Below are 21,227 nucleotides of genomic sequence, written 5' to 3' on the forward strand. Positions count from 1 at the left end.
GCGGGCTGTGACCCTCAGAGGGCTAATCTTCCGAGTCCTGGACCACATAGTGAAACCCCTCCACTTGTGACCGTAGCACTTCAAAGTCGACAACGCCCTGGCCTTGAAGAGGACCTCCCTGCTGTCCACAGGCAACTAAAATCCTCCAAACTCTAGAGCTGCAGGAGCCAAGTCCTCAGGTTAGAAGGCAACGCCGACAGGCTGAGAAGGTCCGGATACCAAATCTGCCTCGGCCATGCCGGGGCAATGAGTATCATCTCGCATGCGCACTGAGCGTGTTGATAACTCGTAGAAGGAGAGGTAATGGAGGGAACGCAAACAGGAACAGCCCTTCCCATGGGAAGGAGAATGCACCCCCCAGGCGTCTCAGCTAGTGGAACACGCTGGCAAACATCTGGCACTTGGAGTTCACCACAATTGCCAACAGCTCTATCTTGGACATGCCCCATTTGGCAAATAGGCAGTCCACCTCATCCTGATGAAGCTTCCATTTATGGCAGGTGCGCAGTTCCCAGCTGAGGGAGTCTACGATGGTGTTCTCGAATCACGCCAGGTGTAGAGGGACGAAGAACATCCCTTGTCCAACAGCCCAGTGCACAAGTACTGCGCTGCTTTAGAGAGCGCCGGGGATCGAGTCCCCCCCTACTTCCTGATGTAGAACATGGCGGTGGTGTTGTCCGTAAAGATCCTCACCACTTTGCCTCTCGCAGTAGGAATGACTTGAGGGCCCAGAACACTGCCCGCAGCTCCAAGACATCGATATGAAGAGTATTCTCCTGCAGCAGCCACAGGCCTCTGGCATGCAGGTGTCCGGTGTGGGCTCCCCATCCCTCTAGTGAACAACTCCTGGTATAGCAGGCTTTGAAATCCAGTTGATGCAGACACCCCACCATCCTATCACCCAATCAAAGTTGTTGTTAGCGAGATCTTGTCCTTGAAGCTTTACGGACCCCAGTGTCCGGCGGGTGTCCAGGAATTGCTGAAGGGGTTGCATTTGCAATCTGCAGAGCTGGACAAGGTAGATGCAGGACGTTATGCCCAGTAAAGACAGCCATTGCACCTTCCCTTGAAGGACTGCTATCCACTCCTCCGAGGGCGACGCCAGGCAAAACACTATAGAGTCTGGCGCCTAGGAACAGCATGTTCTGTGATGGCGTTAAGCAGGACTTTGGATAGTTGGAGAATCCCAGATCCGTTAGTAGCCGGACAGTCACCTACGTGTATCCTTCGGACAGTCACCTACATGTATCCTTCGGCCAGCTCCCGTGAGCAGGCGTGAATCAGCCAGTCGTCCAGGTACGGGTATACGTGTATGCCGTGTAGACGTAGATGGGCCATCACTGGGGTCAGGCATTTCGTGAACACTTTGGGGGCAGACTACAAGCCAAAAAGGTAGAGCCATGAACTGGTAGTGCTATCCCAGAACCACAAAACGTAGAAACTTCCAATGTTTCTTGTGAATGGAGACGTGGAAGTAGGTATCCTCCAGGTCAAAGTCACCTTTTTCCTGTTGGCCAAGCAACTGTTGCAACATGACCATGCTGAACTTTGGCGATTTCAATATTTGTTCAGATATCATAGGTCTAGAATGGGCCTCCAGCTCCCCCCAGCTCCCCCCCCCCGCCTCCCCTCCCCCAATCTTCTGTATGACCAGAAATTAACTGGAATAGACTCCAGAGCCATTGGAGAACTAGCTCGAACGCCCCTTTTCACCGGATGGCCCGTACCTCTTCCAGGAGTGGAGGGATGTGCTCCTCCCGACGAGTAACCAGAGAGATCCGCAGACACCTGGTGAAGACTCCAGGGTGTGTCTTTGGGCGAGAACGTCCAGCACCCATCGTTGGTGGTGAACTTTCTCCACTCGCTGATAAACCTCATCAGCCAGCCTCCCACCGGTGTGCACGAGTGGGGGCCTGATGTCCCAGTCGGTTCAGGCATCCTGCCCTGCGGTCAACACTGTCCTCGCTACTGTAGACCTGGGAACGACCTCTGTAGGCTTCCAGCATTGTGGATCTGGACGGCTGGCGATACGATTTGGAGAAACCTTTTGAGGACCTGTTCGAATTTCCCCTGGAGAGCAAAAAGAAGAGCGGTGCTGCTGGAGAGTGCCCAGGGAACGGGCTGTCTCCGTATCAGTTTTAATGGCCTGGAGGGACTCGTCGACGATCTTAGATTCTCTCCAAAGGGCATGTCCAGCACCTTTGCTTGGACTTCCTGACAGAAATGTGTGGCCTTCATCATCCAACCTTGGCGACGAAGGCAGACTCTATTCCTCATTTGCTGGAACTCCTGTGTCGACGACCCAATGCCAGGATCGCCAGTGCGTTCGCCGCCTTGATAGCGGACGACACTGTGTAAATCACCTTCCTTCCCATGGCGTCCATCCTTTGCCCCCTCACTGTCGGGAGGGACCAAAGCAACGGGTTGGCTGAACGTTTCCTCACGGCCGCTGATACCACCGAATACAGTGATGGCTGCGACCTCTGGCACTCGTGTGCAGACTCCGGCACCCTATATGTCTTCTACAGCCTATTCCATTTGGCTGGAGCGTGCAAAGGTTCTTCATGAGGGCCAGGCCCTCTTCCCAAACATCGTCCAGAAGGGGCACCGCCATGATAGTCTTCCTCGCCTCTGGTACAAGAAGCCCTCCTTGTTGGTTTCCTCGGGCACCAGTTGGAATAGTTGGATATCATGGAGTGGAACAATCCCAACTCATCCGGTGGGGACACCCTATGTGGAGCAACTGTCCGCTGCAATGATATCCTAGTCATCCGTCATCGTATCCGTCCCATACCATTGTCTAGGTCTGCTGGGGAGAAGGGACCCAACGGGGTGGCAGAGGTTGAAATGGGGGCATCGGATGGCGTTTCCTCTTCATTGGAGCGGATTGGGGACCTGTGGTCCCCCACGTCCCCCAGTCATCCCCATCTGGATCTCTGACACCGAAGGTGTGTAGAGTCAAGAGAACATCCAAGGAGATGTCGCTTGGCAGAGAGGGCAGAACAGAAAAACTAGGCCCTGCGCAGTCTTCCTCCTCTTCAACGTCCTCATGGACCATATGCAAGGATCTTCATCGTCCGTGGACAAGACCTCCATGGTTTGGATGATGGCCTGGGAGGGCTGTTTCGGGGAGCTCCTCGCCCTACCCCCTCCCCCAATCCCCCCCTGAAGGTCTTAAATTGGGGCCTAAGCTGGTTTCACCCCTTCTGGCATACCTGCAGACTTTGCCAAAGTCACTGCAGCGGTGTTGCGCCTTGGGGGTAGGGACACCTGAGCCGTGGGGGCTACCCTCGCAGGATCAGCGCCCTCAGCACGTGTGGCAGTAGCAGTCGTTGACAACGAGGTCTTAGTCTGTACCGGTGGAGCCTGCTTGGGCCGTTCAGCCTTCTTTCCCCCTGTCTGCGGCTGCTCAGATTTCTCACGTAGTTTAGCCAGGGTAGAGGACTTCGTCTTCGAAGAGGAGCTCGATTGTCGGCTGGCAATGGATGCAGAAGGTGAGGTTGATCCCAACCTATCCACTTGGAAACCCGCTTCTGCAGTGAACCCGGTGGACTTGGGCTTGTGGCTCTTGGCCTCATCTTGGGCCTCCACAGATGAGGCGCCCTCAAAAGGACTTGGACTGCTCCTCAAACCGGCCGGTCCTGGATGAGACATGACCCTGCTCAGAGCACGTGTCAGAGGCCTTGGCGTTAAGCCATGCCGCCAGCCTACTATGCCTGTCCTTCATTGTTTTCTTGTAGAAACCGAGGGAAATTTCGCACTCTACATCCTTGTGGTCAGGGTGCAGGATGTAGAGGCATTGCAGGTGCTTGTCCTCCACAAACACATTCCATAGCCCTCATTTAGTACAGGGCCTGAAGATAGATCTTCCTTCTCCTCAGTCATGGTCGGAGGGCGCGAGGTAGGCCAAAGGCCTTGTAGAATCTTCGATGATCTTTGCCCTTGAGGGGTGCTGAAATTCACCGACAAAGAATCCCCGCTGTCAGCAGATGAACCAAAGAGCACATGGGTTTCTTTGAAACAAAAAATAACTTTTTCCATCGAAAACACAAAAGAACCTACACATAGCTCAGAGAGTAAACTCGAGAACTCCCAACACTGAAGCATGCAGTAAAAATCTGAAGATGGCTGCCAGAGGATGGGTTTAGGATGTCATTGGATGGGGGCAGTATGACCCAGAGGACAGTGATTGGTTTAGAGGAGAAATACAGTTTTTAAGTGGACGTGAAACTTTCTTTTACCAGGGATTCCCAGCCTGACCACGGGGAATATTCATGAGCATGTGAATCCATGCAAGACCCCATGGTGGAGAAACGCTAATTCCCAGGCAGCTTGGACAAGCTGGTGCTTGGGGCAGGGGGCACATCCAGTTTCAGTCTCAAGCAAAAAGGGGGTGATTTTTAAGCAGAACTTTCAGACCAGGGCTTAGCCTAAAGGACAGTTAATGCAGACCGCTGGTGTTATCAACAGGCCATGACCCGGTAGACCGGCGACTGACTCCACTTCCGGCAAGAAAATTGGAGAGGAGACATGAAAGTATTCCTGTCCTGGACTCAAAACTCTGAATTGTCACTCAGCGCATTCGGGCAAGCTGACAACCCTATAGCTCTTGCATCTTGTAGAAGAAGAGTGCCAGACATTTGTGCCCTGCACTTGGTTGGGAGGGTGTACTTGCCATGTTTCCAGGTGCACAAACTGTAATTCTAAGATTATTTCTTATCCAGGCTTTAGAGAACATCTGAAGTTATGCACGGTGCAGTGTCTGAAAGCCTTTGAAGCAGCAACAGAGCTGCATTTGGTGGTCAGGTGGCAGCTGCTAATTGCAATCCGAAAGCCACAAAGTGGTATCTGGTCCTACGCTTAACGAGGTAAAATCTGGCACAAGCAGGGGTCAACACATTATCGCTTCGGAGCTCACTCCTTGCGGGGAGGCATGGCTACCAAAGTGTTTCAACTGGGAGTCCGGGTGGAGGATATTAAGAAGATGGGTGAACGGTCAGAGGAGTCAGTCTTCAGAGATTTGATCTCAAGCCAATTGAACATCCAGCTTCATTGGTGGGGAGTAAGCTTTAAATGAGCATCATGAGCGCCTCCAGTCTTGACAGAATGAAGATTACCCACAATAACTTTTAGAAAAGTCTTGATTCTGTTAAAGACACATAGGCGAGCATTATTCCCCACCCTATAAAATGTTGCTATGTAAATTCTGGAAAAGTAGGGCACATATAGAGTATTGCATACTCTATAGAGCTGTAGTATATCATAACAGCATAGCTGGGTGCGCATGGTTCGTCACGGACTGATGCTAGTTATGATGACATGATATGGCATTTATAACGCGCCTATACATAAGTGTTTCAAGGTGCAACAAGGCAAGCGGGTGGGGGGGGGGGGGACAGAGGGAAGACAAACAGCGATCCTACTAGGCCAGGTGACATTGAGATTGCCCAAGTGCAGGGGAGGGGAAAAGTGCAGGGGTAAAGGGGCAGCGCTGTACATATAACAGTAAAATAAAGACAATAAATAAAAGTGCAGCCAGCTGGTGTCAAGTGCTAGTAGGGGCTCTAGGGATACAGAAACATTCGCCGGGTGCAAGGGGTGCCAGGGGGGCAGTGCAGGTGTGCAACTAGCATGGGAGGGGGGGCAGAGGAGGGTGGGGGCGGTCACCTGGGCCCGAGATCAGAGGGTAGCCAGGTAACCAGTGCAGTTTCAGATTCATGATTATGATTGCAAATTATTCCTTCTAGAACGTCTATCTTTCACAGGGCCGGAGGTGAAATCAAGCTGAAGTGGTTGAAGACGGCCTAAGAGAGACACGTAGGAGTCAAAGTTCTGTCGTTTTTCAAAGTTCATTCCAGTCAGTCTGCAACTCGCAGCAGCAAACAAAGAGGTGGAAGGAAGTAGAGGGCTCTTACAGATCGGAGGGTGGAACTGATTGGAGGATCCAGGTCATCTGGTTGGTGACCTAAGCAAGGACAGAACAGACTCTAGTGCATTGCAGTTTTTTTTAATCGAGTGGCTTCATTGATTTGTTGTAAAATCAAAGAGTGCAGCAAACATGCAGTTAAGCAGTTCTTTAAGAAGGTTAGACTTGCCTAAATCTAGCTGCTGCTCGAGTTTCTAATAAAGAAAGAGAAGCATAATGCTTGCCTCTAATAGAATCAAGACATTTCTCAAAGTTATTGCGGAAAATCTTCCTTCTCCGTTTGATAGGAACACAAGTCATTGGTGAGGTTTACACTAAGCTTAGAAAAATGTGCCCTCCATGACTCTTCCTCCTCATAGTCTTGTATGACGCGAGTTGTGTCAAACAGAGACCATATGCAGGAGCACTGTTCTCCCCACAAAGATGGAATACCTTGTATGCACATTCTGGCACAAGATACCAATAGACCCACAAAGGGGTCACCTCCTCCCGAGGCCATGACATCTAGGTATGCAGAGGAACCGCAAGGATGCGGCATCCACACTCAAAAACCAGAAGGTGTATACATGTGCTCTAGAATGTATTTTCGGTGAGATTAATGCAGAGCATGAGGAAGGCAAGCCATTGCATTTAAACCTGCTGGTTACTGGAAGAATCTGCAACAATTGAGAAGTGCCAGGAGGCTTGTGGGTATAAGGTACACTACATGTGACTCTCCTCCCAAAGTACAATTGCGTAAATACAAATATAAAAAGGAAGCAGATGATGATATATCACAAAGCTTCCCGCACCTGCCACTAGTCCCAATGTTCCATGCTATGCACCTTGGAGCCAAAGTAATGAGAAAACCGTTGATGCCTTCATGGCAGGAACAGACCATGCGGAGCCTTGGATTAAAGGGAAAGAGAATGAACGGGCAAGCAAATGTGATTTAGGAATCCGATGAGGTGGGGGATCATGGAGAGAATGCAATGCACAGCTCAACGTTCAATTTCAGAAAGGGTAAACATAAGCCCATTTATGGCTTCTGTGGTAATGAGACACTGTCAATTACCCAATAAAGAATTCAGATGTTTCACACTCATGCTTATCCCCTTTAAGACTTTGAGGCTCCCAACGGTAGCACGAAGGGATGCATTTCCATCATACCCAGTTAAAATGTACTTCTGCAGCCTCCAATTTTCTGATTCAGGCATCTACACATCTACACGTGCAGTTAGCCAGCTCTTTCGCAGTCTGGACCTGTACAGACAGGCGCCAGAGGATGAAAAAAAAAACAAAAAAAATGAAAGAAAGCTGAGACTCTGCTCTGATGTTACACGTGATACTCAAATTTACACCTGGCTCGAACTGCTGATGTTAAGGTATCAATATCTGTTTTTATTACCTTAAAGTGGATGAGGCTCAGAAAGCTTTACCTTCCATAGCAGGGCCAGAAACATTTTGAGTACAGGTTAATAAACTGTAGCTGATAAAACTAGCTTGTAAACTGGCTTTCCCTGTCAAGCCTAGAGCTACCACCACCAGTTGGAAGGGTTCTTTATGAACGGCAGTTCCACTACTTCTGGTTTTCAAATCTCCAAATGCGCCTCCCCGACCCACTTATGGGCTATGGGGTGTCAAGGAAGGGACAGTTCATTTTCGTTCTGCATCTTATCCACACTCTCTACCACACCAGCAACCACAGTGCTGACCATTCAAATATGGCCCCTATTCTGCCTCTGGAGATATAGAGTATGGTTGGGTGCGTGAGTAAAGTGGAATATATTGCATTCCACGATTCTTTAGAACTGGAGCTAGTTTTCTTTCTGACCAATGGATTCTGGCTGTTATTCGACAATTTGCTCATGATCAGGACTGACCAGTCTTCATGATAACTCCTCTTCCCAAGGGTATTCAGAAAGCCCACGCATTGTTGTTTCTGGGTATCCAAGATCTTTCACAAAGTAGTGCTTGATTCCAGTCTCACACCACAAACTTCGGCTGTAGTTTCACTCCATTCTATTATTCATCCTACGGTGTTCGGTTTAGCAGGAACCAACCCAGCATGAAATCAGGTGGTGGTCAATCTCACCCATGTTTGAGAAGGGGAGTTTATACTGGGATTGATTTACAGCATGCTTATTTCCATATTTCAATTTACAAGAAAAGATGGTTTCTGGTTCTCAGTGGAAGGAAACCATAACAAGTTTCAAATGTTCCTTTTTGGTCTTCCCACTACTTTCACATTTCTATCAAGGTGTTGGCCCCACTGGTCGGTCTGCCTTACAAACGGGTAATTTTACTAAACCGTAATCCGATTCTTTGAGCCATGTCACATTGTTTCAACAGACTCTCAGGAAGAGCGCAAAGTCCTCTCCACTCAAGGATGGTTGATCAATTATGCCAAATCACATCTTCTACCATCTCAGTTAATAGTGGTCATGGTCATATTGTTCAAGGTTGCAAGCCAAAATTTTACTCCCATATCGTCGAGAGCATGAGATGAACTGATTGACATTTCTGCATGGGCATTCCGCTCACACAGCTCATCAGGTGGTCACAAGTACAGAAGGAGAGGTGGGCAAGCATTGGTGCAGTCCCTTGAGCATATTGTCACCAACCTTACCTGGTGAAAGGCATTCGGGCTTGTTCGGAAACTTACCTTAATTGGCGCTCCTAGAATTTTCTTTTATTTTAAGCCATGCAGTGAAGCTTGGGATGGTTCATTGGAACATTGAATGTTTCTTATCCTGAATTTTAATGGCGTCAATCTTCTCTGTATATCATAAATACATGATTCGTTAAGTGAAACTATTCAACGCATTTGTAAAAATTGTGCAAATGAGTATTCAAAGCCTGCAGCGTCTCCTAGAAACATTTCTCCGATTCACAAATCACACTACGAGAATACCAAAATAGGCAGTGATGGTCCGACACCAAATATAATTATATCAGGCACCCTGTTCCAAAACAAAATGTACTTGCACAATAACACGTATTTGCACATAAGAGCCAATATGACCTTTGTAAAACTGCATACCCTCCTCACAGAAGGACACAGAAGGACACGCAGGGCAGCAACGGTGAGCAGTAGCCTCGGCATGGTGAAGCCTTGAAGGAGAGCCCGTGCGTTATAGAGCAGGGGGCGGAGCATTGCAGCAGCGCTTCCGCCAGCGCCATGCTGTATTATATGGGTAGGGATAGCCACTACAGTAAGATGTGTACAACCACTTCACTCTGACGCTTAAGAGGGCAGGAGCCCCCTCACCGTGCACCTGATGCACACCACCCGCGTCCCACCGCCTATCTACAACACGGACTGCAGGAGCAGCCGTGCATCATCTGAAGTTAATTCCAGAAGCGCGTGGAAGCGCCCAGCTGGTCCCCCCCCCCCGTGGCAGGTGAGCCCTAAGCCCACCGGCGATGCGCACCCACGCCGTGCCCCCTTTCGCAGGCACTCGGAATCGTGTGCACGATGACACGAGTTCCCGAATCCAAGATGGCTGCCGCCTTTATTGTTTATTGTGTTGCCTAGCAACACCGTACTTCTCCCCCAGAGGGCCACCGGCAGGCGGAAGCCGGCCCACTTTGAGGAAGGTTCGCCACTTTGCGCCACTAGCCCGGCAGAGTGAAACCTCCTGCAAAGTCGGAGGAGCAGCTTTCATTCGGCTACCAGCGAACAACACCCGTGAGTACATATCTGCTGTTAAATTCTAATCGCACAGCAAACAATCTTCCTTATCCAGCACTTCTCCTTGACTTATTTCCAAACTGGTATCTGCTAAACTCCAAACTACCACCACTGCCGGTTATGATTTGCGCCCAACGTTATTTGCATAACTACCACCCTGACCCATTGCATACAGTTGGCTCCTGATTATGCTACCCTGGCCTGTCATGCCTTATGGTCGCCAACGGACCACTGCAACTGTGTTGTGCCTTATGGTCGCTAATGGACCACTGTAACTGAGTGGTGCCTTATGGTCGCTAATGGACCACTCTCACTGTGTTGTGCCTCTGGTCGCTACTAGACCACATTGATTGTGTTGTGCCCTCTGGTTGCTAGCCAGATACTACCCAAATCCACACTCAAACCATGCCAGCCTGGCTAATACTCATCATGTTCCCCTTTTGCATGATGCCTGACTGCACACCATGCAGTAGAAATAGCTATATCCCATTCAGTAATGGACTCGCTAAGCTTGGCTGTCCTAGACATCACCCCATTCTTTGCCCTACTTTCCTACCTTCCCTACCTCCTTTCTCCCACAGCGCATCCATAGACCCTAGTACTAAAACGAGCGCTACTTTAGGTAATACCCCACTCAGCCTCGTTACAGATGTCCACTCTGACAACATCCTAAACTTGCGCAGTTCGACTGAACACTACCCTGTAGCCTACCCCAACATCATGACCCGTAACGGCAGACTAGGTTGTAGACTCCCTACCCTACTTAGCAAAATGACCACGAATCATATCACCAAAATCACCAATAAAAACACCATTACAAACTCTGTGCCACTCAAAGGAGCTTTACTCAATGTTAGATCCCTTGTGGCCCACCCTACGGAAATTGCAGACATCTGCTCAGCAGACCTGGATTTCCTCGCCACCACAGAAACTTGGCTCCATACTGCAGCAGGCCCCTCTCCATCTCTCGCAGTTCCAGACAACTACTCCATCCTCGGGGCCGACAGACCGGATGCCCGTGGAGGAGGTGCATTTTCAAATCTTCGCTCGACATTAGATCGGTGACCGCCCCTCCTTTAAAGTCCTGCGAATATCTATCCATCAAAATTCAAACCTCCCCCAAGAACTCCATTACCTTGGATCTATTATACAGACCCCCTGGGCTCATAGGTTCATTCGAAGAAGATATAACCACCCTCATAGCCGAGAAATCCAAACCTCTATCACAGAACATTATCCTCTGTGACTTCAACCTGGGTTACAATGACCCTCATGACACTCCAGCTTCCTCCCTCGCCAATGTACTTGGTGAACACAACTACACTCAACTTAACACCTTACCCACACATCAAAAAGGCAGAACCCTAGACTGGCTCGCTGCCCATAACTGCATCATCATCTGCAGGGACCTACAACCACTGATATGGACTGACCACTTCCTACTCTTATTTGACATTAGTACTAACAACCCCCTCCACAGACAACACCCGCCTGCACCAGCATGCCTGACGAGAAACAAACGGAACATCACCGCTGTAGCCCTCATCCCACTGGTTCTACCCACCCTTAACATGATCCCCAACACATCAGACCCTACCCTTCTATTAGACACCTACAATAACGTCATTACCAATGCTATTGACCGCGTTGCTCCACTAAAATTACGTAAAAGTAAACCTAAAGCACACCTCAATTCTTGGTATACTCCAGAACTCAAAACACTAAGAAAAAATAAGTCCAAAATGGAAACTCTCTGGAAAAAGAACCCATCCGCGGAACATAAAGTCAATCTTATAAATGCATCTGCCCTCTTTAAAAAAAGAAATTATCCGCACAAAAAAGGAAGCCTACAACACAAAAATAAGTAATGCCAGCTCCAGTACCAAAGAGCTATTCACTATCCTGAAGGAGCTAGAAAACCCCAATCCACCTATGGACTCGTCTGTGAAGGACCAATCTTGGTGCACAAATATCCAAGATGCCCTGGCAAACAAAATTACTGGCCTACAAACTAAAATCGAAAACAAAAGACTTCAACTCTCTAATAGCAGCCCCACCTTTAGCCCCATCATGCCCAGCCCACCTACCACCCCTAACACCAACCAGGGATTCACCTTCAAAAACGTAACCGCACTAGAAGTGCAAAAAATTATAACATCCCTCAAACCATCAAACTGTAAAGGGGACAGTTGCCCTGCACAGATCATAAAAGATGCTGCTAGAGACCTCGCCCCCTTCATTTCCAAGCTCATAAACGCATCCTTCTCAACTAATTCGGTACCCAACAATCTGAAACAATCATGGGTCCTCCCGCTACTAAAAGAAACAGACTCTGGATCCCTCCATCCCCACAAGTTACAGGCCCATTACAACTGTTCCCTTCCTGCTAAAAATACTCGATAGAGTTGCTTACCTGCAAATACAGCATTACCTAGAGTCTAACCAATTACTCGGATTGCGTCAGTCTGGCTTCCGGCCTCAGCATGGAACAGAAACTGCCCTTGTTGACCTTAAGTCAGATTGACGAAATCAAAGATAAGGGCAAGGCTGCCATCCTATTCCTATTAGATCTCTCAGCGGCCTTCGACCTGGTTGACCACAAAATACTCTGTAACCACCTCTCCACGGCCGCCCACTTCCCCCCCTCTGTTGTCTCGTGGATACATTCCTTCCTAGCCAACAGAACTATAAGGGTCTTCTCTCTGGAGGCAGCAGCAGACCCTATCCCCATATCTTGTGGTGTCCCACAAGGATCATGTGTCTCACCCACCCTTTACAATATCTTTACAAAGCCCCTCTTCGATAAACTGGACCGCCTGGGTGTCATCTATACAAACTACACGGATGACACCCAGATACTCCTCACTATCTCGGGCAACTACGATACTGATGTAGCCAGGTTCAAAAATGAAATCTTCTCCGTCATTCAGGCATGGATGGCCACACATGGCCTCTGCCTCAATGACGAGAAGACCAAACTACTCATTGTTGACTCACCAAACAACCTACAAAAATTAAGTCCCAACTACTCTAACATCATAACCGATGGCAACACCATCCCGGTCACCAAAAATGTGAAAACACTTGGCTTCTATCTGGATGCCAACGTTAACTTCACCAAACAAATTAATGCAACCACCTCAACCACGGCATATACCGGAAAACTCATTAGAGCCTGTAGACCATTTCTCTCCCCTAACAGTTGCCTCATACTATCTAGAGCCCTTATACAATCGAAACTAGACTATTGCAATAGTCTCTACTTAGGTGCCAATTAAGCGATAATTAACAAGCTCCAAGTCCTTCAAAACAATGCACTACGGGCAGCGCTAAATATCCCCAGACGTGAGCACATCTCGGCCACCGGAACTACATGCAGATGGCTCACCATCCAACACAAAATCGACCTAAAAACACTTTGCCCGACGTACAAAGCTCTCAAAAATCTAGCACCCCCCATACCCGACTAACAAACTCAACATGAAACCTTCCGTTAAAACCACGAGATCCTCTAACACCTTATGCCTTACAGTGCCTAGATTTAACTCCAAAAGAGCCGGAGGCTCTAGCTTTACTGTTCTCACCCCCCAACTCTGGAACTCCCTGCCACTGAGCATAAAATCATCCAACTCCTTCCAGTCATTCAGGAAACTTGTCATTGGGTGGCTTCTGACAAATAGTCAACTTTGAAGTCAGACCTAGCTATATAATGTATTGACTGTTTATGCCTCACTTATGTTACTATTGGGTGCTTTCACCCCCACTGCCTGTATATAACTGCTATTTAAATTGCTCTAGCCTCACTGTTTATTACCATGTACTGTGCCTTGTAGCCTTGTACTAAGCGCCCCTATACTCCCGGGTCCGGAGCGCTATAGAAATAAAATAAACAAACAAACAAACAAACAGCCACCCAGGTTAGTGGACAGACCCCCCTGCCATTTCATACATGTAGATTCCACTCATCAACCTTGCACTTTATCCTCTCTAAAGTGTCAGAGTATTATTATTAGGGTAACTATTAAGCACAGACCCAGCTTTGGGAAGCAAGAGAGTGCTTTACAATCATGGGACAGGTGAGATGCATAAATAACTGCCTGCTGACCACAACTATATTCACAATTGAGTCTGAGGAAGTCAAGAAGGGGCAGAACCCAAAAGCTACCCGTACCTAAAGTAACCGATACTAGAAGCCACGGACTAGTGACTCACCGTAGACACCATTATTGTCTTGATCTTATCCGGCTTAATTCATAGCACAAGGTAAAAATCAATCGCCACATTCTATTGTCCCATTTAGAGTCATTGTGAAAGGTTTGCTTGTTGTTACTTTGTTAGCATTCACTTGAATATTTGATAAAGAATGATGAAATGCATACATTTTACAGAAAGCTAAAAAGGAGTATAGATGTGTGTGGCGTACAGTGCTAGGCGTGTCAATGCAGAAAGTAAGAAGCAAGGTTTCAACACTGACAAAGCCAAATGGCATAGTTCTACAGACCAGGAAGGGTCGCAATTTGGATATGAGCCATCTGTCATGCTAGCACAGTAGCAATATAAATCAAGACAACTGCAATACATGTTGTAGAGAACAGAACTTGGGACCTTACCTTTTGAAAGAATAATTCATCTTCTGGCTTTAATGTGTGGTTATCACCCAAGGCACTTCTTTCCAAGAGCTTCTTTTGTTCGATGCTGCCATCATCAGAGTCATCATCCACCTGAAACAAAGATAAGCAGTCAGTCGATCAGGATGCAGGCACAGGACTAAAGTGTGTAGTGGGAGTTGTGTTGGTTTGTTAGTACTGGCGAGATGGGATGCAATATAGTTTTGTAAAGAGGTTAGCAGAACTGTAATGGAGTAGCAGATACTGCAGGCCAGGACCATGGTGCAATGGAATAGCTACTTGTGAGTTTCAATGATAGAATAGCAGAGAATCAAACGGGTACATATGCAGAGATACATCAGCAGAAAACTACGCGCAGCTTGTGCGTTCTTCTTTACGAAAAAAAAGCTATTATGGTGCAACATCAAGTCTCCAAACGTAAGACCCAGAGATTGAATCACAGAAGCCAGTTCTTGGAACATGTAAGATTGGTTGAGGCGAGTACCATACTGTAGAGGAGCGCGTTTATCAAGTGAAGAGACTACACAACCTGGAAAAGTGATACCATGATATTTCTGATAGATGCCCCGCAAGGGAAACAAAGTCATTTCAGTTTGTGTTACTTAGGCTGTTTTTAAGTCAAACTGAAGATAAACTATGGGCAGGTCTATGTCGAAAAACGGGTACCAGCCTATTCCAATAGTCATTTGCAACCAACAGGAGTTGCACAGCATCTCACAAATGTAAACAAAAAGGAAGAGAGGACGGCCTATTGTTAGTAAAATGATCCTCGTCAGTGGCAATTATGAGATCAGGTTAGCCGGAGATCAACTGGGCATCTCAATCTATGTCCCTCGCAAACCTTCTTAGAGGACGCATCGACAATCAGACCCACTATTGTGCATCCTATGCAGCTGCTAACATCTAAGCTGCACTCTGGACACAAAGGACCAACATCAAGAGACTGGCGATTAATTGGCCTAATCACCCACATGCCTTCCCCTATTCTCTCTGGGTGTCTGCAATGATTAGGATAGGTCCAGGGACACAACCCCTGGTACCGGCAAATATTACTGGTGGGGCCCTGAAATATTCAGATAACCACACAGCGTCACTGAAGCTATTCTACCATTCCATAACTACCCAGAAATCATCACCATTGAGGTTATCACGTGTGACAAATCTGAAGATGTTGTCACTCCCCCTCAGTCCCCTCCGCCATCCCAAGCAGGAGCCCCTTCCCATGAGGCCAGGGAGTTGAGGCTGTTACCCGATAGTTCCCCATCGACCCTAAAATATAGGAAACTAAGAAAAACTCAGCGTCTTCTGTCAACTACCCAGGAGTTTAGAAGCAAGCGAAAGGAGCGAGACGTCGCCAATGCCTAAACAGCAGAGAAGCCGGCAGGAGGGCGACTTATACCAGGAATGCAGAGTGGCAGTCCCACACCTGTTGTGAAGTGGACCACCAGATCCAAATCGAGTGCTGTTCCAGAGAAGGGAGCAAGAGGGCGAGCGGGGCGGTTCACAGAGGCACTGGAGGAAGCTGGTCAAGTTCGTAGAGGACCACAGAGCCTAGCAAGAAGAAACATGAATCCTGGAAAAGCTAGTGACTCATCCTATTTGGAAAGCAAGTAATGGGGAACACGGGAGACCTGGCGGGGTAGAGCAGAGAGCCAAGCATAGCCTCAGGGATAGAATCCCTCATCCCACTGGGAGCAGATATACCGCGGACCACCACAGAAGGGCCTGGGAACAGTCAGAGGGAGCCTCCCTCATGCTGGAGGTCAAGTGAAGGCACTGACCACCAGGGACGGGTCAAGGACCCAAAAACAGAAACGTAATGCAAGCTTCTTTGTGGTAGTACCCAGCAGGAAAGCAACCCAGGTCTGCCAAGTCCAAAAGACAGACACAGGTCTGGGACCTGCACCATCAAGGAAAGATCAGCACAAGTCATCTTCCTCAGGGCAGTACCTGGAAGGAGAGTTAACCAGGCCTGCCAGAGCCAGCCAGCAGAGGGTTGAACGGTGGAACTAAGTTAATAGGAATCCAGGAGAAAGGAGTCATTCCCTCTGGTGTTTTGAGCTGTGAAACCAGAAGCCAGGTGAAAGCCAGGGAAGGGAGCAATTCCCCCTGGTGTTGTGAACTGTGAAAGCAAAGCCAAAAAAGGCAAAGAGAAGGGAGATAACCTCCAGGTAGTTGAGCTCACATGGAGGATAAAACCAGTGACCCAGGTGAATGGAGTCATTCCCCTCTGGGGTAAAGGAACTGAACTTCAGGGAGGTGGGGCGAGTCAGGTGGAGGGGCTGCTGCGCAGGGAATGCAGTCACAGCCTTTCACATCGCTCTGCCCCGAAGCTGCATTCAAAGGCTGAAAAACTGCTTTTGGTGTGTTCAGGCCTGCCTAAAGATCACCAGAGCTGTGGGAATAACTGCTGTCACGTAGGGTGCAGTTTGAAGGGGCTCCCGATCTGAGAAGCAGAGGAACTTTGAATGCCCAGCAGGATGTGCAGTCGAGTGCCGGGGAGCCGAAAACGGTGGCAGACGAGTAACGGAGTGGCAGAGAACGTACTCCGGAGATGCTGCAGCTGGGCCCCGATAGAAGGTCAGAGGGGGTTCCAGTGGCGGCAAGCGAGAACGAAACACACCCCGCGGTGCTTTGATCAGTGGCAGAGCCAGAAGGGCCCTAACAGCGCATCACCACTGCCGAACTCGCTGGACACAAACAGGCAAGCCCTGCGCCAATAGCTCTGATTCCCTCAGCCGCAGAAACACAGCAATGGCCAATGCACAGGGTATTACAGTAAAAGAAGCGGGGCTCAACCCAGGTAAAGCGAGAAAGCACCTACTGGGGAGAGAGGCAGGAACTAAGGGGCACAGAGCTACAACAGAGCGGTGGAGGGGTCATAAATAAGGCACATCTTTGACATAGCCCTAGGCTAGCCTTGACACTGTGCTCCAAGAAGGGCGGGAAAAAAAAGCCTGCAATCCCCATCCCAACACCAGCACTGAAAGTGGGACCACCAGTATCACAGCCTCCATGGGCTAAGGGGGGGCAATATGAAAAAGGACTGTTGCTGAGGAAATCGCCGCTTTAAATATATGTGAAGGAGCCACGGTTCACCGCAACCACGCGTCACAGGCACATGGACCTACGCGGCGCATGTACCTAGTACACTGGTTGGGAGGCCCATGGGTCCAAGAGACGATGAGTCTAGCACTGGCATGGATGAAATGAACACTGAAAGCAGGCCCCAACAGACCATGAAAAAAAGGTACCTCTTCCAAAAACGGTGGGAAAATAAATAAAAGGAAAGGAGCTTAATATACTATCTACAGTCTGCTGGCGCCTGCCCCACAAGGCCTTACAGCAGCAGATAATCACAGCCTCTAGTGGGTGTGGGGGTCGGGGGCATCACAGAAATGAATAATATAAGGAATGTGTATACTGGACATAATTACAATGACCTGCAGCAGCTTGTATGGGCCGGGCGGAGAGACTTATGGAGATGACCAAGGACAAGGAAAAGGCAAAGAAACCAGGCAGCCAAAAAAAGATGGATACATTTACCACAGGGGGCGCGTCGGGAAAACCCACGTCAAGCGCCAAGGCCAGGAGAAGCCAAGGAAAAAAAGAGAGAGACTCAAGGACAACACAGGACATTCGGAGGACAACTCAGGAGGCCAAGACACAACTAGACACATAATTGAGACTCTGGGAATAGATGTGGGACTCCTGAGGTAAGATCTTCCAAACGTATCATTCAGGGTACAAGTCGTCCAAGGTCGCCTCTCGACAATCGAAGATATCATAACCCACCCTACACAGAAAAAGGCAGACAATGCTGAAAAGGACAGAACTGGAAAGCAGGATAGAAGATCCCCCAGAAATAACCTGAGTCTTAGTTGCCTGCCCGAAAAAGCAGAGGGACCCTCCATGGAGCCGTTCCTGGAGAAATGGATCTAGGGATAAACATTTTCAATTGAACGAGCCAATAGGGGGGTGGGACGGGAACCAACCCCCGGGGCCCCGCCCTGACGAATTATGACCAAACTACACAATTACCGAGACAAATGTCATCCTACAGATGGCAAGAGAGAGGTGGCAGCAGTCTACCCGGGCTTTACAAAAGCAGGCCAAAAGGAGAGACATTCATTTGATGCAGTACAGAAAACAACTCAGGGAGAAGGCAGTTAAATATGCTATGATGTTTCCAGCCAACCCGAGAGTATGAAGCCTGAGCGGTTGCACTTCTTTACAAAACGCGCGTCATGGGACTGGGCCGAAACGACCAAAGGATCGACAGGGGAAAAGACACAGAATACTGCACCAAAGAAGACCTGGGAAGAACAGCCCAGCACAGAGACCCTGGAGGGCAAGGACTTCACGGACTCTCCCACTGCCGCCTCCACTAGGACTTTCTGCCTGACTCAGCCTCCTCTTCATTGCTTTTGTGCGCCCTGTTGGGGGGGGGGGGGGAGGGGGTGTCACCTCTTGCAATCCACATTTCACACTGCATTTATGTGCTCCTCCTGTAACTACTAAGCCACCTGGTGAGTTTGGGCCAGGACTGTGCAGTGCAGCCATCCCGCTTTCCTTAAACTTTCCTTTGCCACTTACCATCTCTCCCATCTTCTCTGAGTGGTACACTATCACCTACCCTCCCTTTCACGAAATCTGGAAGAAAAAAATCACAAGAACCTTCCTTCCTTCCTTCCTTCCTCTGGCCACATTTTATGCCCGATCAGCCAACAAACACTCGCCGACATCGGTCTCCTGCTTCAAGACATCGATCTGGACATTCTCGCTCTTACCGAGACGTGTTTTTTTTTTACTCCCTTCTCCTCGATGGAGACAAGATCTTCTCCAAACCATGACATAACTGTGCTGGTGGTGGGGTTGCGTTAACGCTTTGTGGGTTCCTGCCTCCCTCATACTCAATCAGCCTTACTCTTCCTTCAAGAGCCTGGTCTGTAAATTGGTCATATCTCCCTCCTCCTCTCTGACCATTGCCACCATCTACAGGCACCCTGGCACCACCACCACCACCCTGCTCCTCTCTGAGTGGGCCGATTTCTGCTCCTCTCTCCTCACTACAACCCCCAAAATCCTTTGCTTGGGGGACTCCACATCTATTTGGACCCATCTACCACAACTTACACCCTCTTCCATGACCTTTGCACCTCACTCTCCCCGTCTGGTCCAACCCACTCAGAGGACACACTCTTGATGCCCTCGTCCACTCTTGTATTTCACTCTGCCCCCTCTCTGATCAAACCTCTCTCATGGTCAGATCACTCTTCAGTCTTCTTACCTGGGTCCCACTGGCCCTCTGCACCTCCTCCAGCCATGCCAACCTCGTTCACAAACATTCGTCCGATGAAACAAGTGTGAGCTGCTGCTTTCTCATCCACCTTCACACCCCCCTCCTCAACCCTGACTCCGTGATCAGCAACCTCCATCTGGCCATTACTAACACTCTGGACAGTCTTGCCACAGTCAGGAAGATCCGCCTGAAACCTGCCACCAAGCATAATACCTAGTACGACTCCCCACTTGCAGCCCTGAAACACAAGTGCAGAGCTGCAGAACGGAAGTGGCAAACCTCAGGCTCAACCTCTGACAAACTGGCCTGCCGCCTGCACCACTGGCAATACAGACTCTCCATCTGTACCAAGAAACAGGCCCACATCCAGGCACGGGTATCTGGTGCATCTAGATCCATTTGAGAGGTTCCCCAAAGGGCAGAGATCTCTAACTTGAGCCAACTCACACTCGTGGGAGATCATGCTCTGCCTGCTCAGAGCATCAGCTGTTGTCTTGCACAGCTAAACGAACAGCGGACAGATTCCATTTTGTAGAGCACAAAGCCAGACCTACATTGCCTCTTGAACAGTGGTAGTGACCCTACACCACCTTTTTTGTTGAGGTAATGCATGGCCACCATGTTGCCCATCATCAGAAGCTTCTTTCCCTGGACGAACGGAAAAATGGAAAATAGGCCAATCGCTGCCACATCACCCTCAGCTCTAACTGGTTTATGTGTAGTCTTGATTCTGCAGGGACCAAAGCTGGATGCATCCGTTTATCTCTGGGCAGGGTTGCCAAATAGGTTCCCCGATCATCATGTTCTCCTTGCAGGCCCACCACAGGAGATCATGTGCTACCCTGCTCAGGACCCAAAGGAGGGTCTGGTGTCCTGCCTGACAACTGTGACCATTGGAACTGTAAACCCACTGGAGGGACCTCATCATCAGGTGGGCCTCCCGGCACCAGGAATAAGTAGGATGCCACGAGACCCAGCAACCTTAGAAAATCATATGCTCGTAGACATTGGGTGTTTTGAAACCACATTACCATATGAAAGATATGTTGAGCTCTCAAATCTGGTGGCGAAGCACAAGGACTAATACAAGACTGCCCCCAATAGATTGAAGCTTTTGAGAAGGTGTCAACTGGGACTTTTTGAAGTTGATGGAGAAGAGCAGTTTGTCGAGGGAGTGGCGGATGCTGTTGAGATGTTCCAAAGCCTGTTCGGGAGAAGGAGTTCTGACTAGTCAGTCGTTCACGTAGGGAAAGATGCAAATACCTCCCCTCCTTAGATTAGCCGCCATCAGCGTCATCAACTTGGTGAAGACCATCTGGGCGGAGGTAAGCTCAAAAGGAACTGGAATTTGATAAGGAGAACCGCCAATGGCAAACCTCAGGTATTTTGTGTCTGATGTAATGGCACATGAAAGTAAGCATCCTGAATCCATTCCTGGAGCTGAAGGGCCTTGAGAATCTGCGAAAGAGTGACCATATTGAATTTGCCTTTCCTGCGGAACCTGTTCAAGCACCTCAGGTCCAGGATGGGTTGCAGTCCTCCATATTTTTGGGGGGACCAGGAAGTAGGTGTAATACCAACCCCAGTTCAGTTCTGCTACAGGTACCTTTTTCCATGGCACCTTTCTCAAAAGGGATACAATCTCCTGTAATAGTGTATCTGTACCCTGAAGTGTATGCTAGCTCAAGGGACAATCTG

The 21,227-nt window shown here is 49.0% G+C and overlaps 1 protein-coding gene across 1 annotated transcript in view; it reads right to left on the reverse strand.

The window, feature by feature from the left end:
- STX4 (syntaxin 4) overlaps positions 1–21,227 on the reverse strand; it is a 499,563-nt gene that overhangs the window by 445,187 nt on the left and 33,149 nt on the right. The window contains exon 2 of the mRNA XM_069651919.1: positions 14,210–14,320. Within this exon, the coding sequence (XP_069508020.1) occupies positions 14,210–14,320 (111 nt within the window). The remainder of the gene's footprint in view (positions 1–14,209; positions 14,321–21,227) is intronic.

This window comes from Ambystoma mexicanum, chromosome 3p (genome assembly GCF_040938575.1).
Source record: "Ambystoma mexicanum isolate Mex_15411 chromosome 3p, UKY_AmexF1_1, whole genome shotgun sequence".
Taxonomy (NCBI): Eukaryota; Metazoa; Chordata; class Amphibia; order Caudata; family Ambystomatidae; genus Ambystoma; species Ambystoma mexicanum.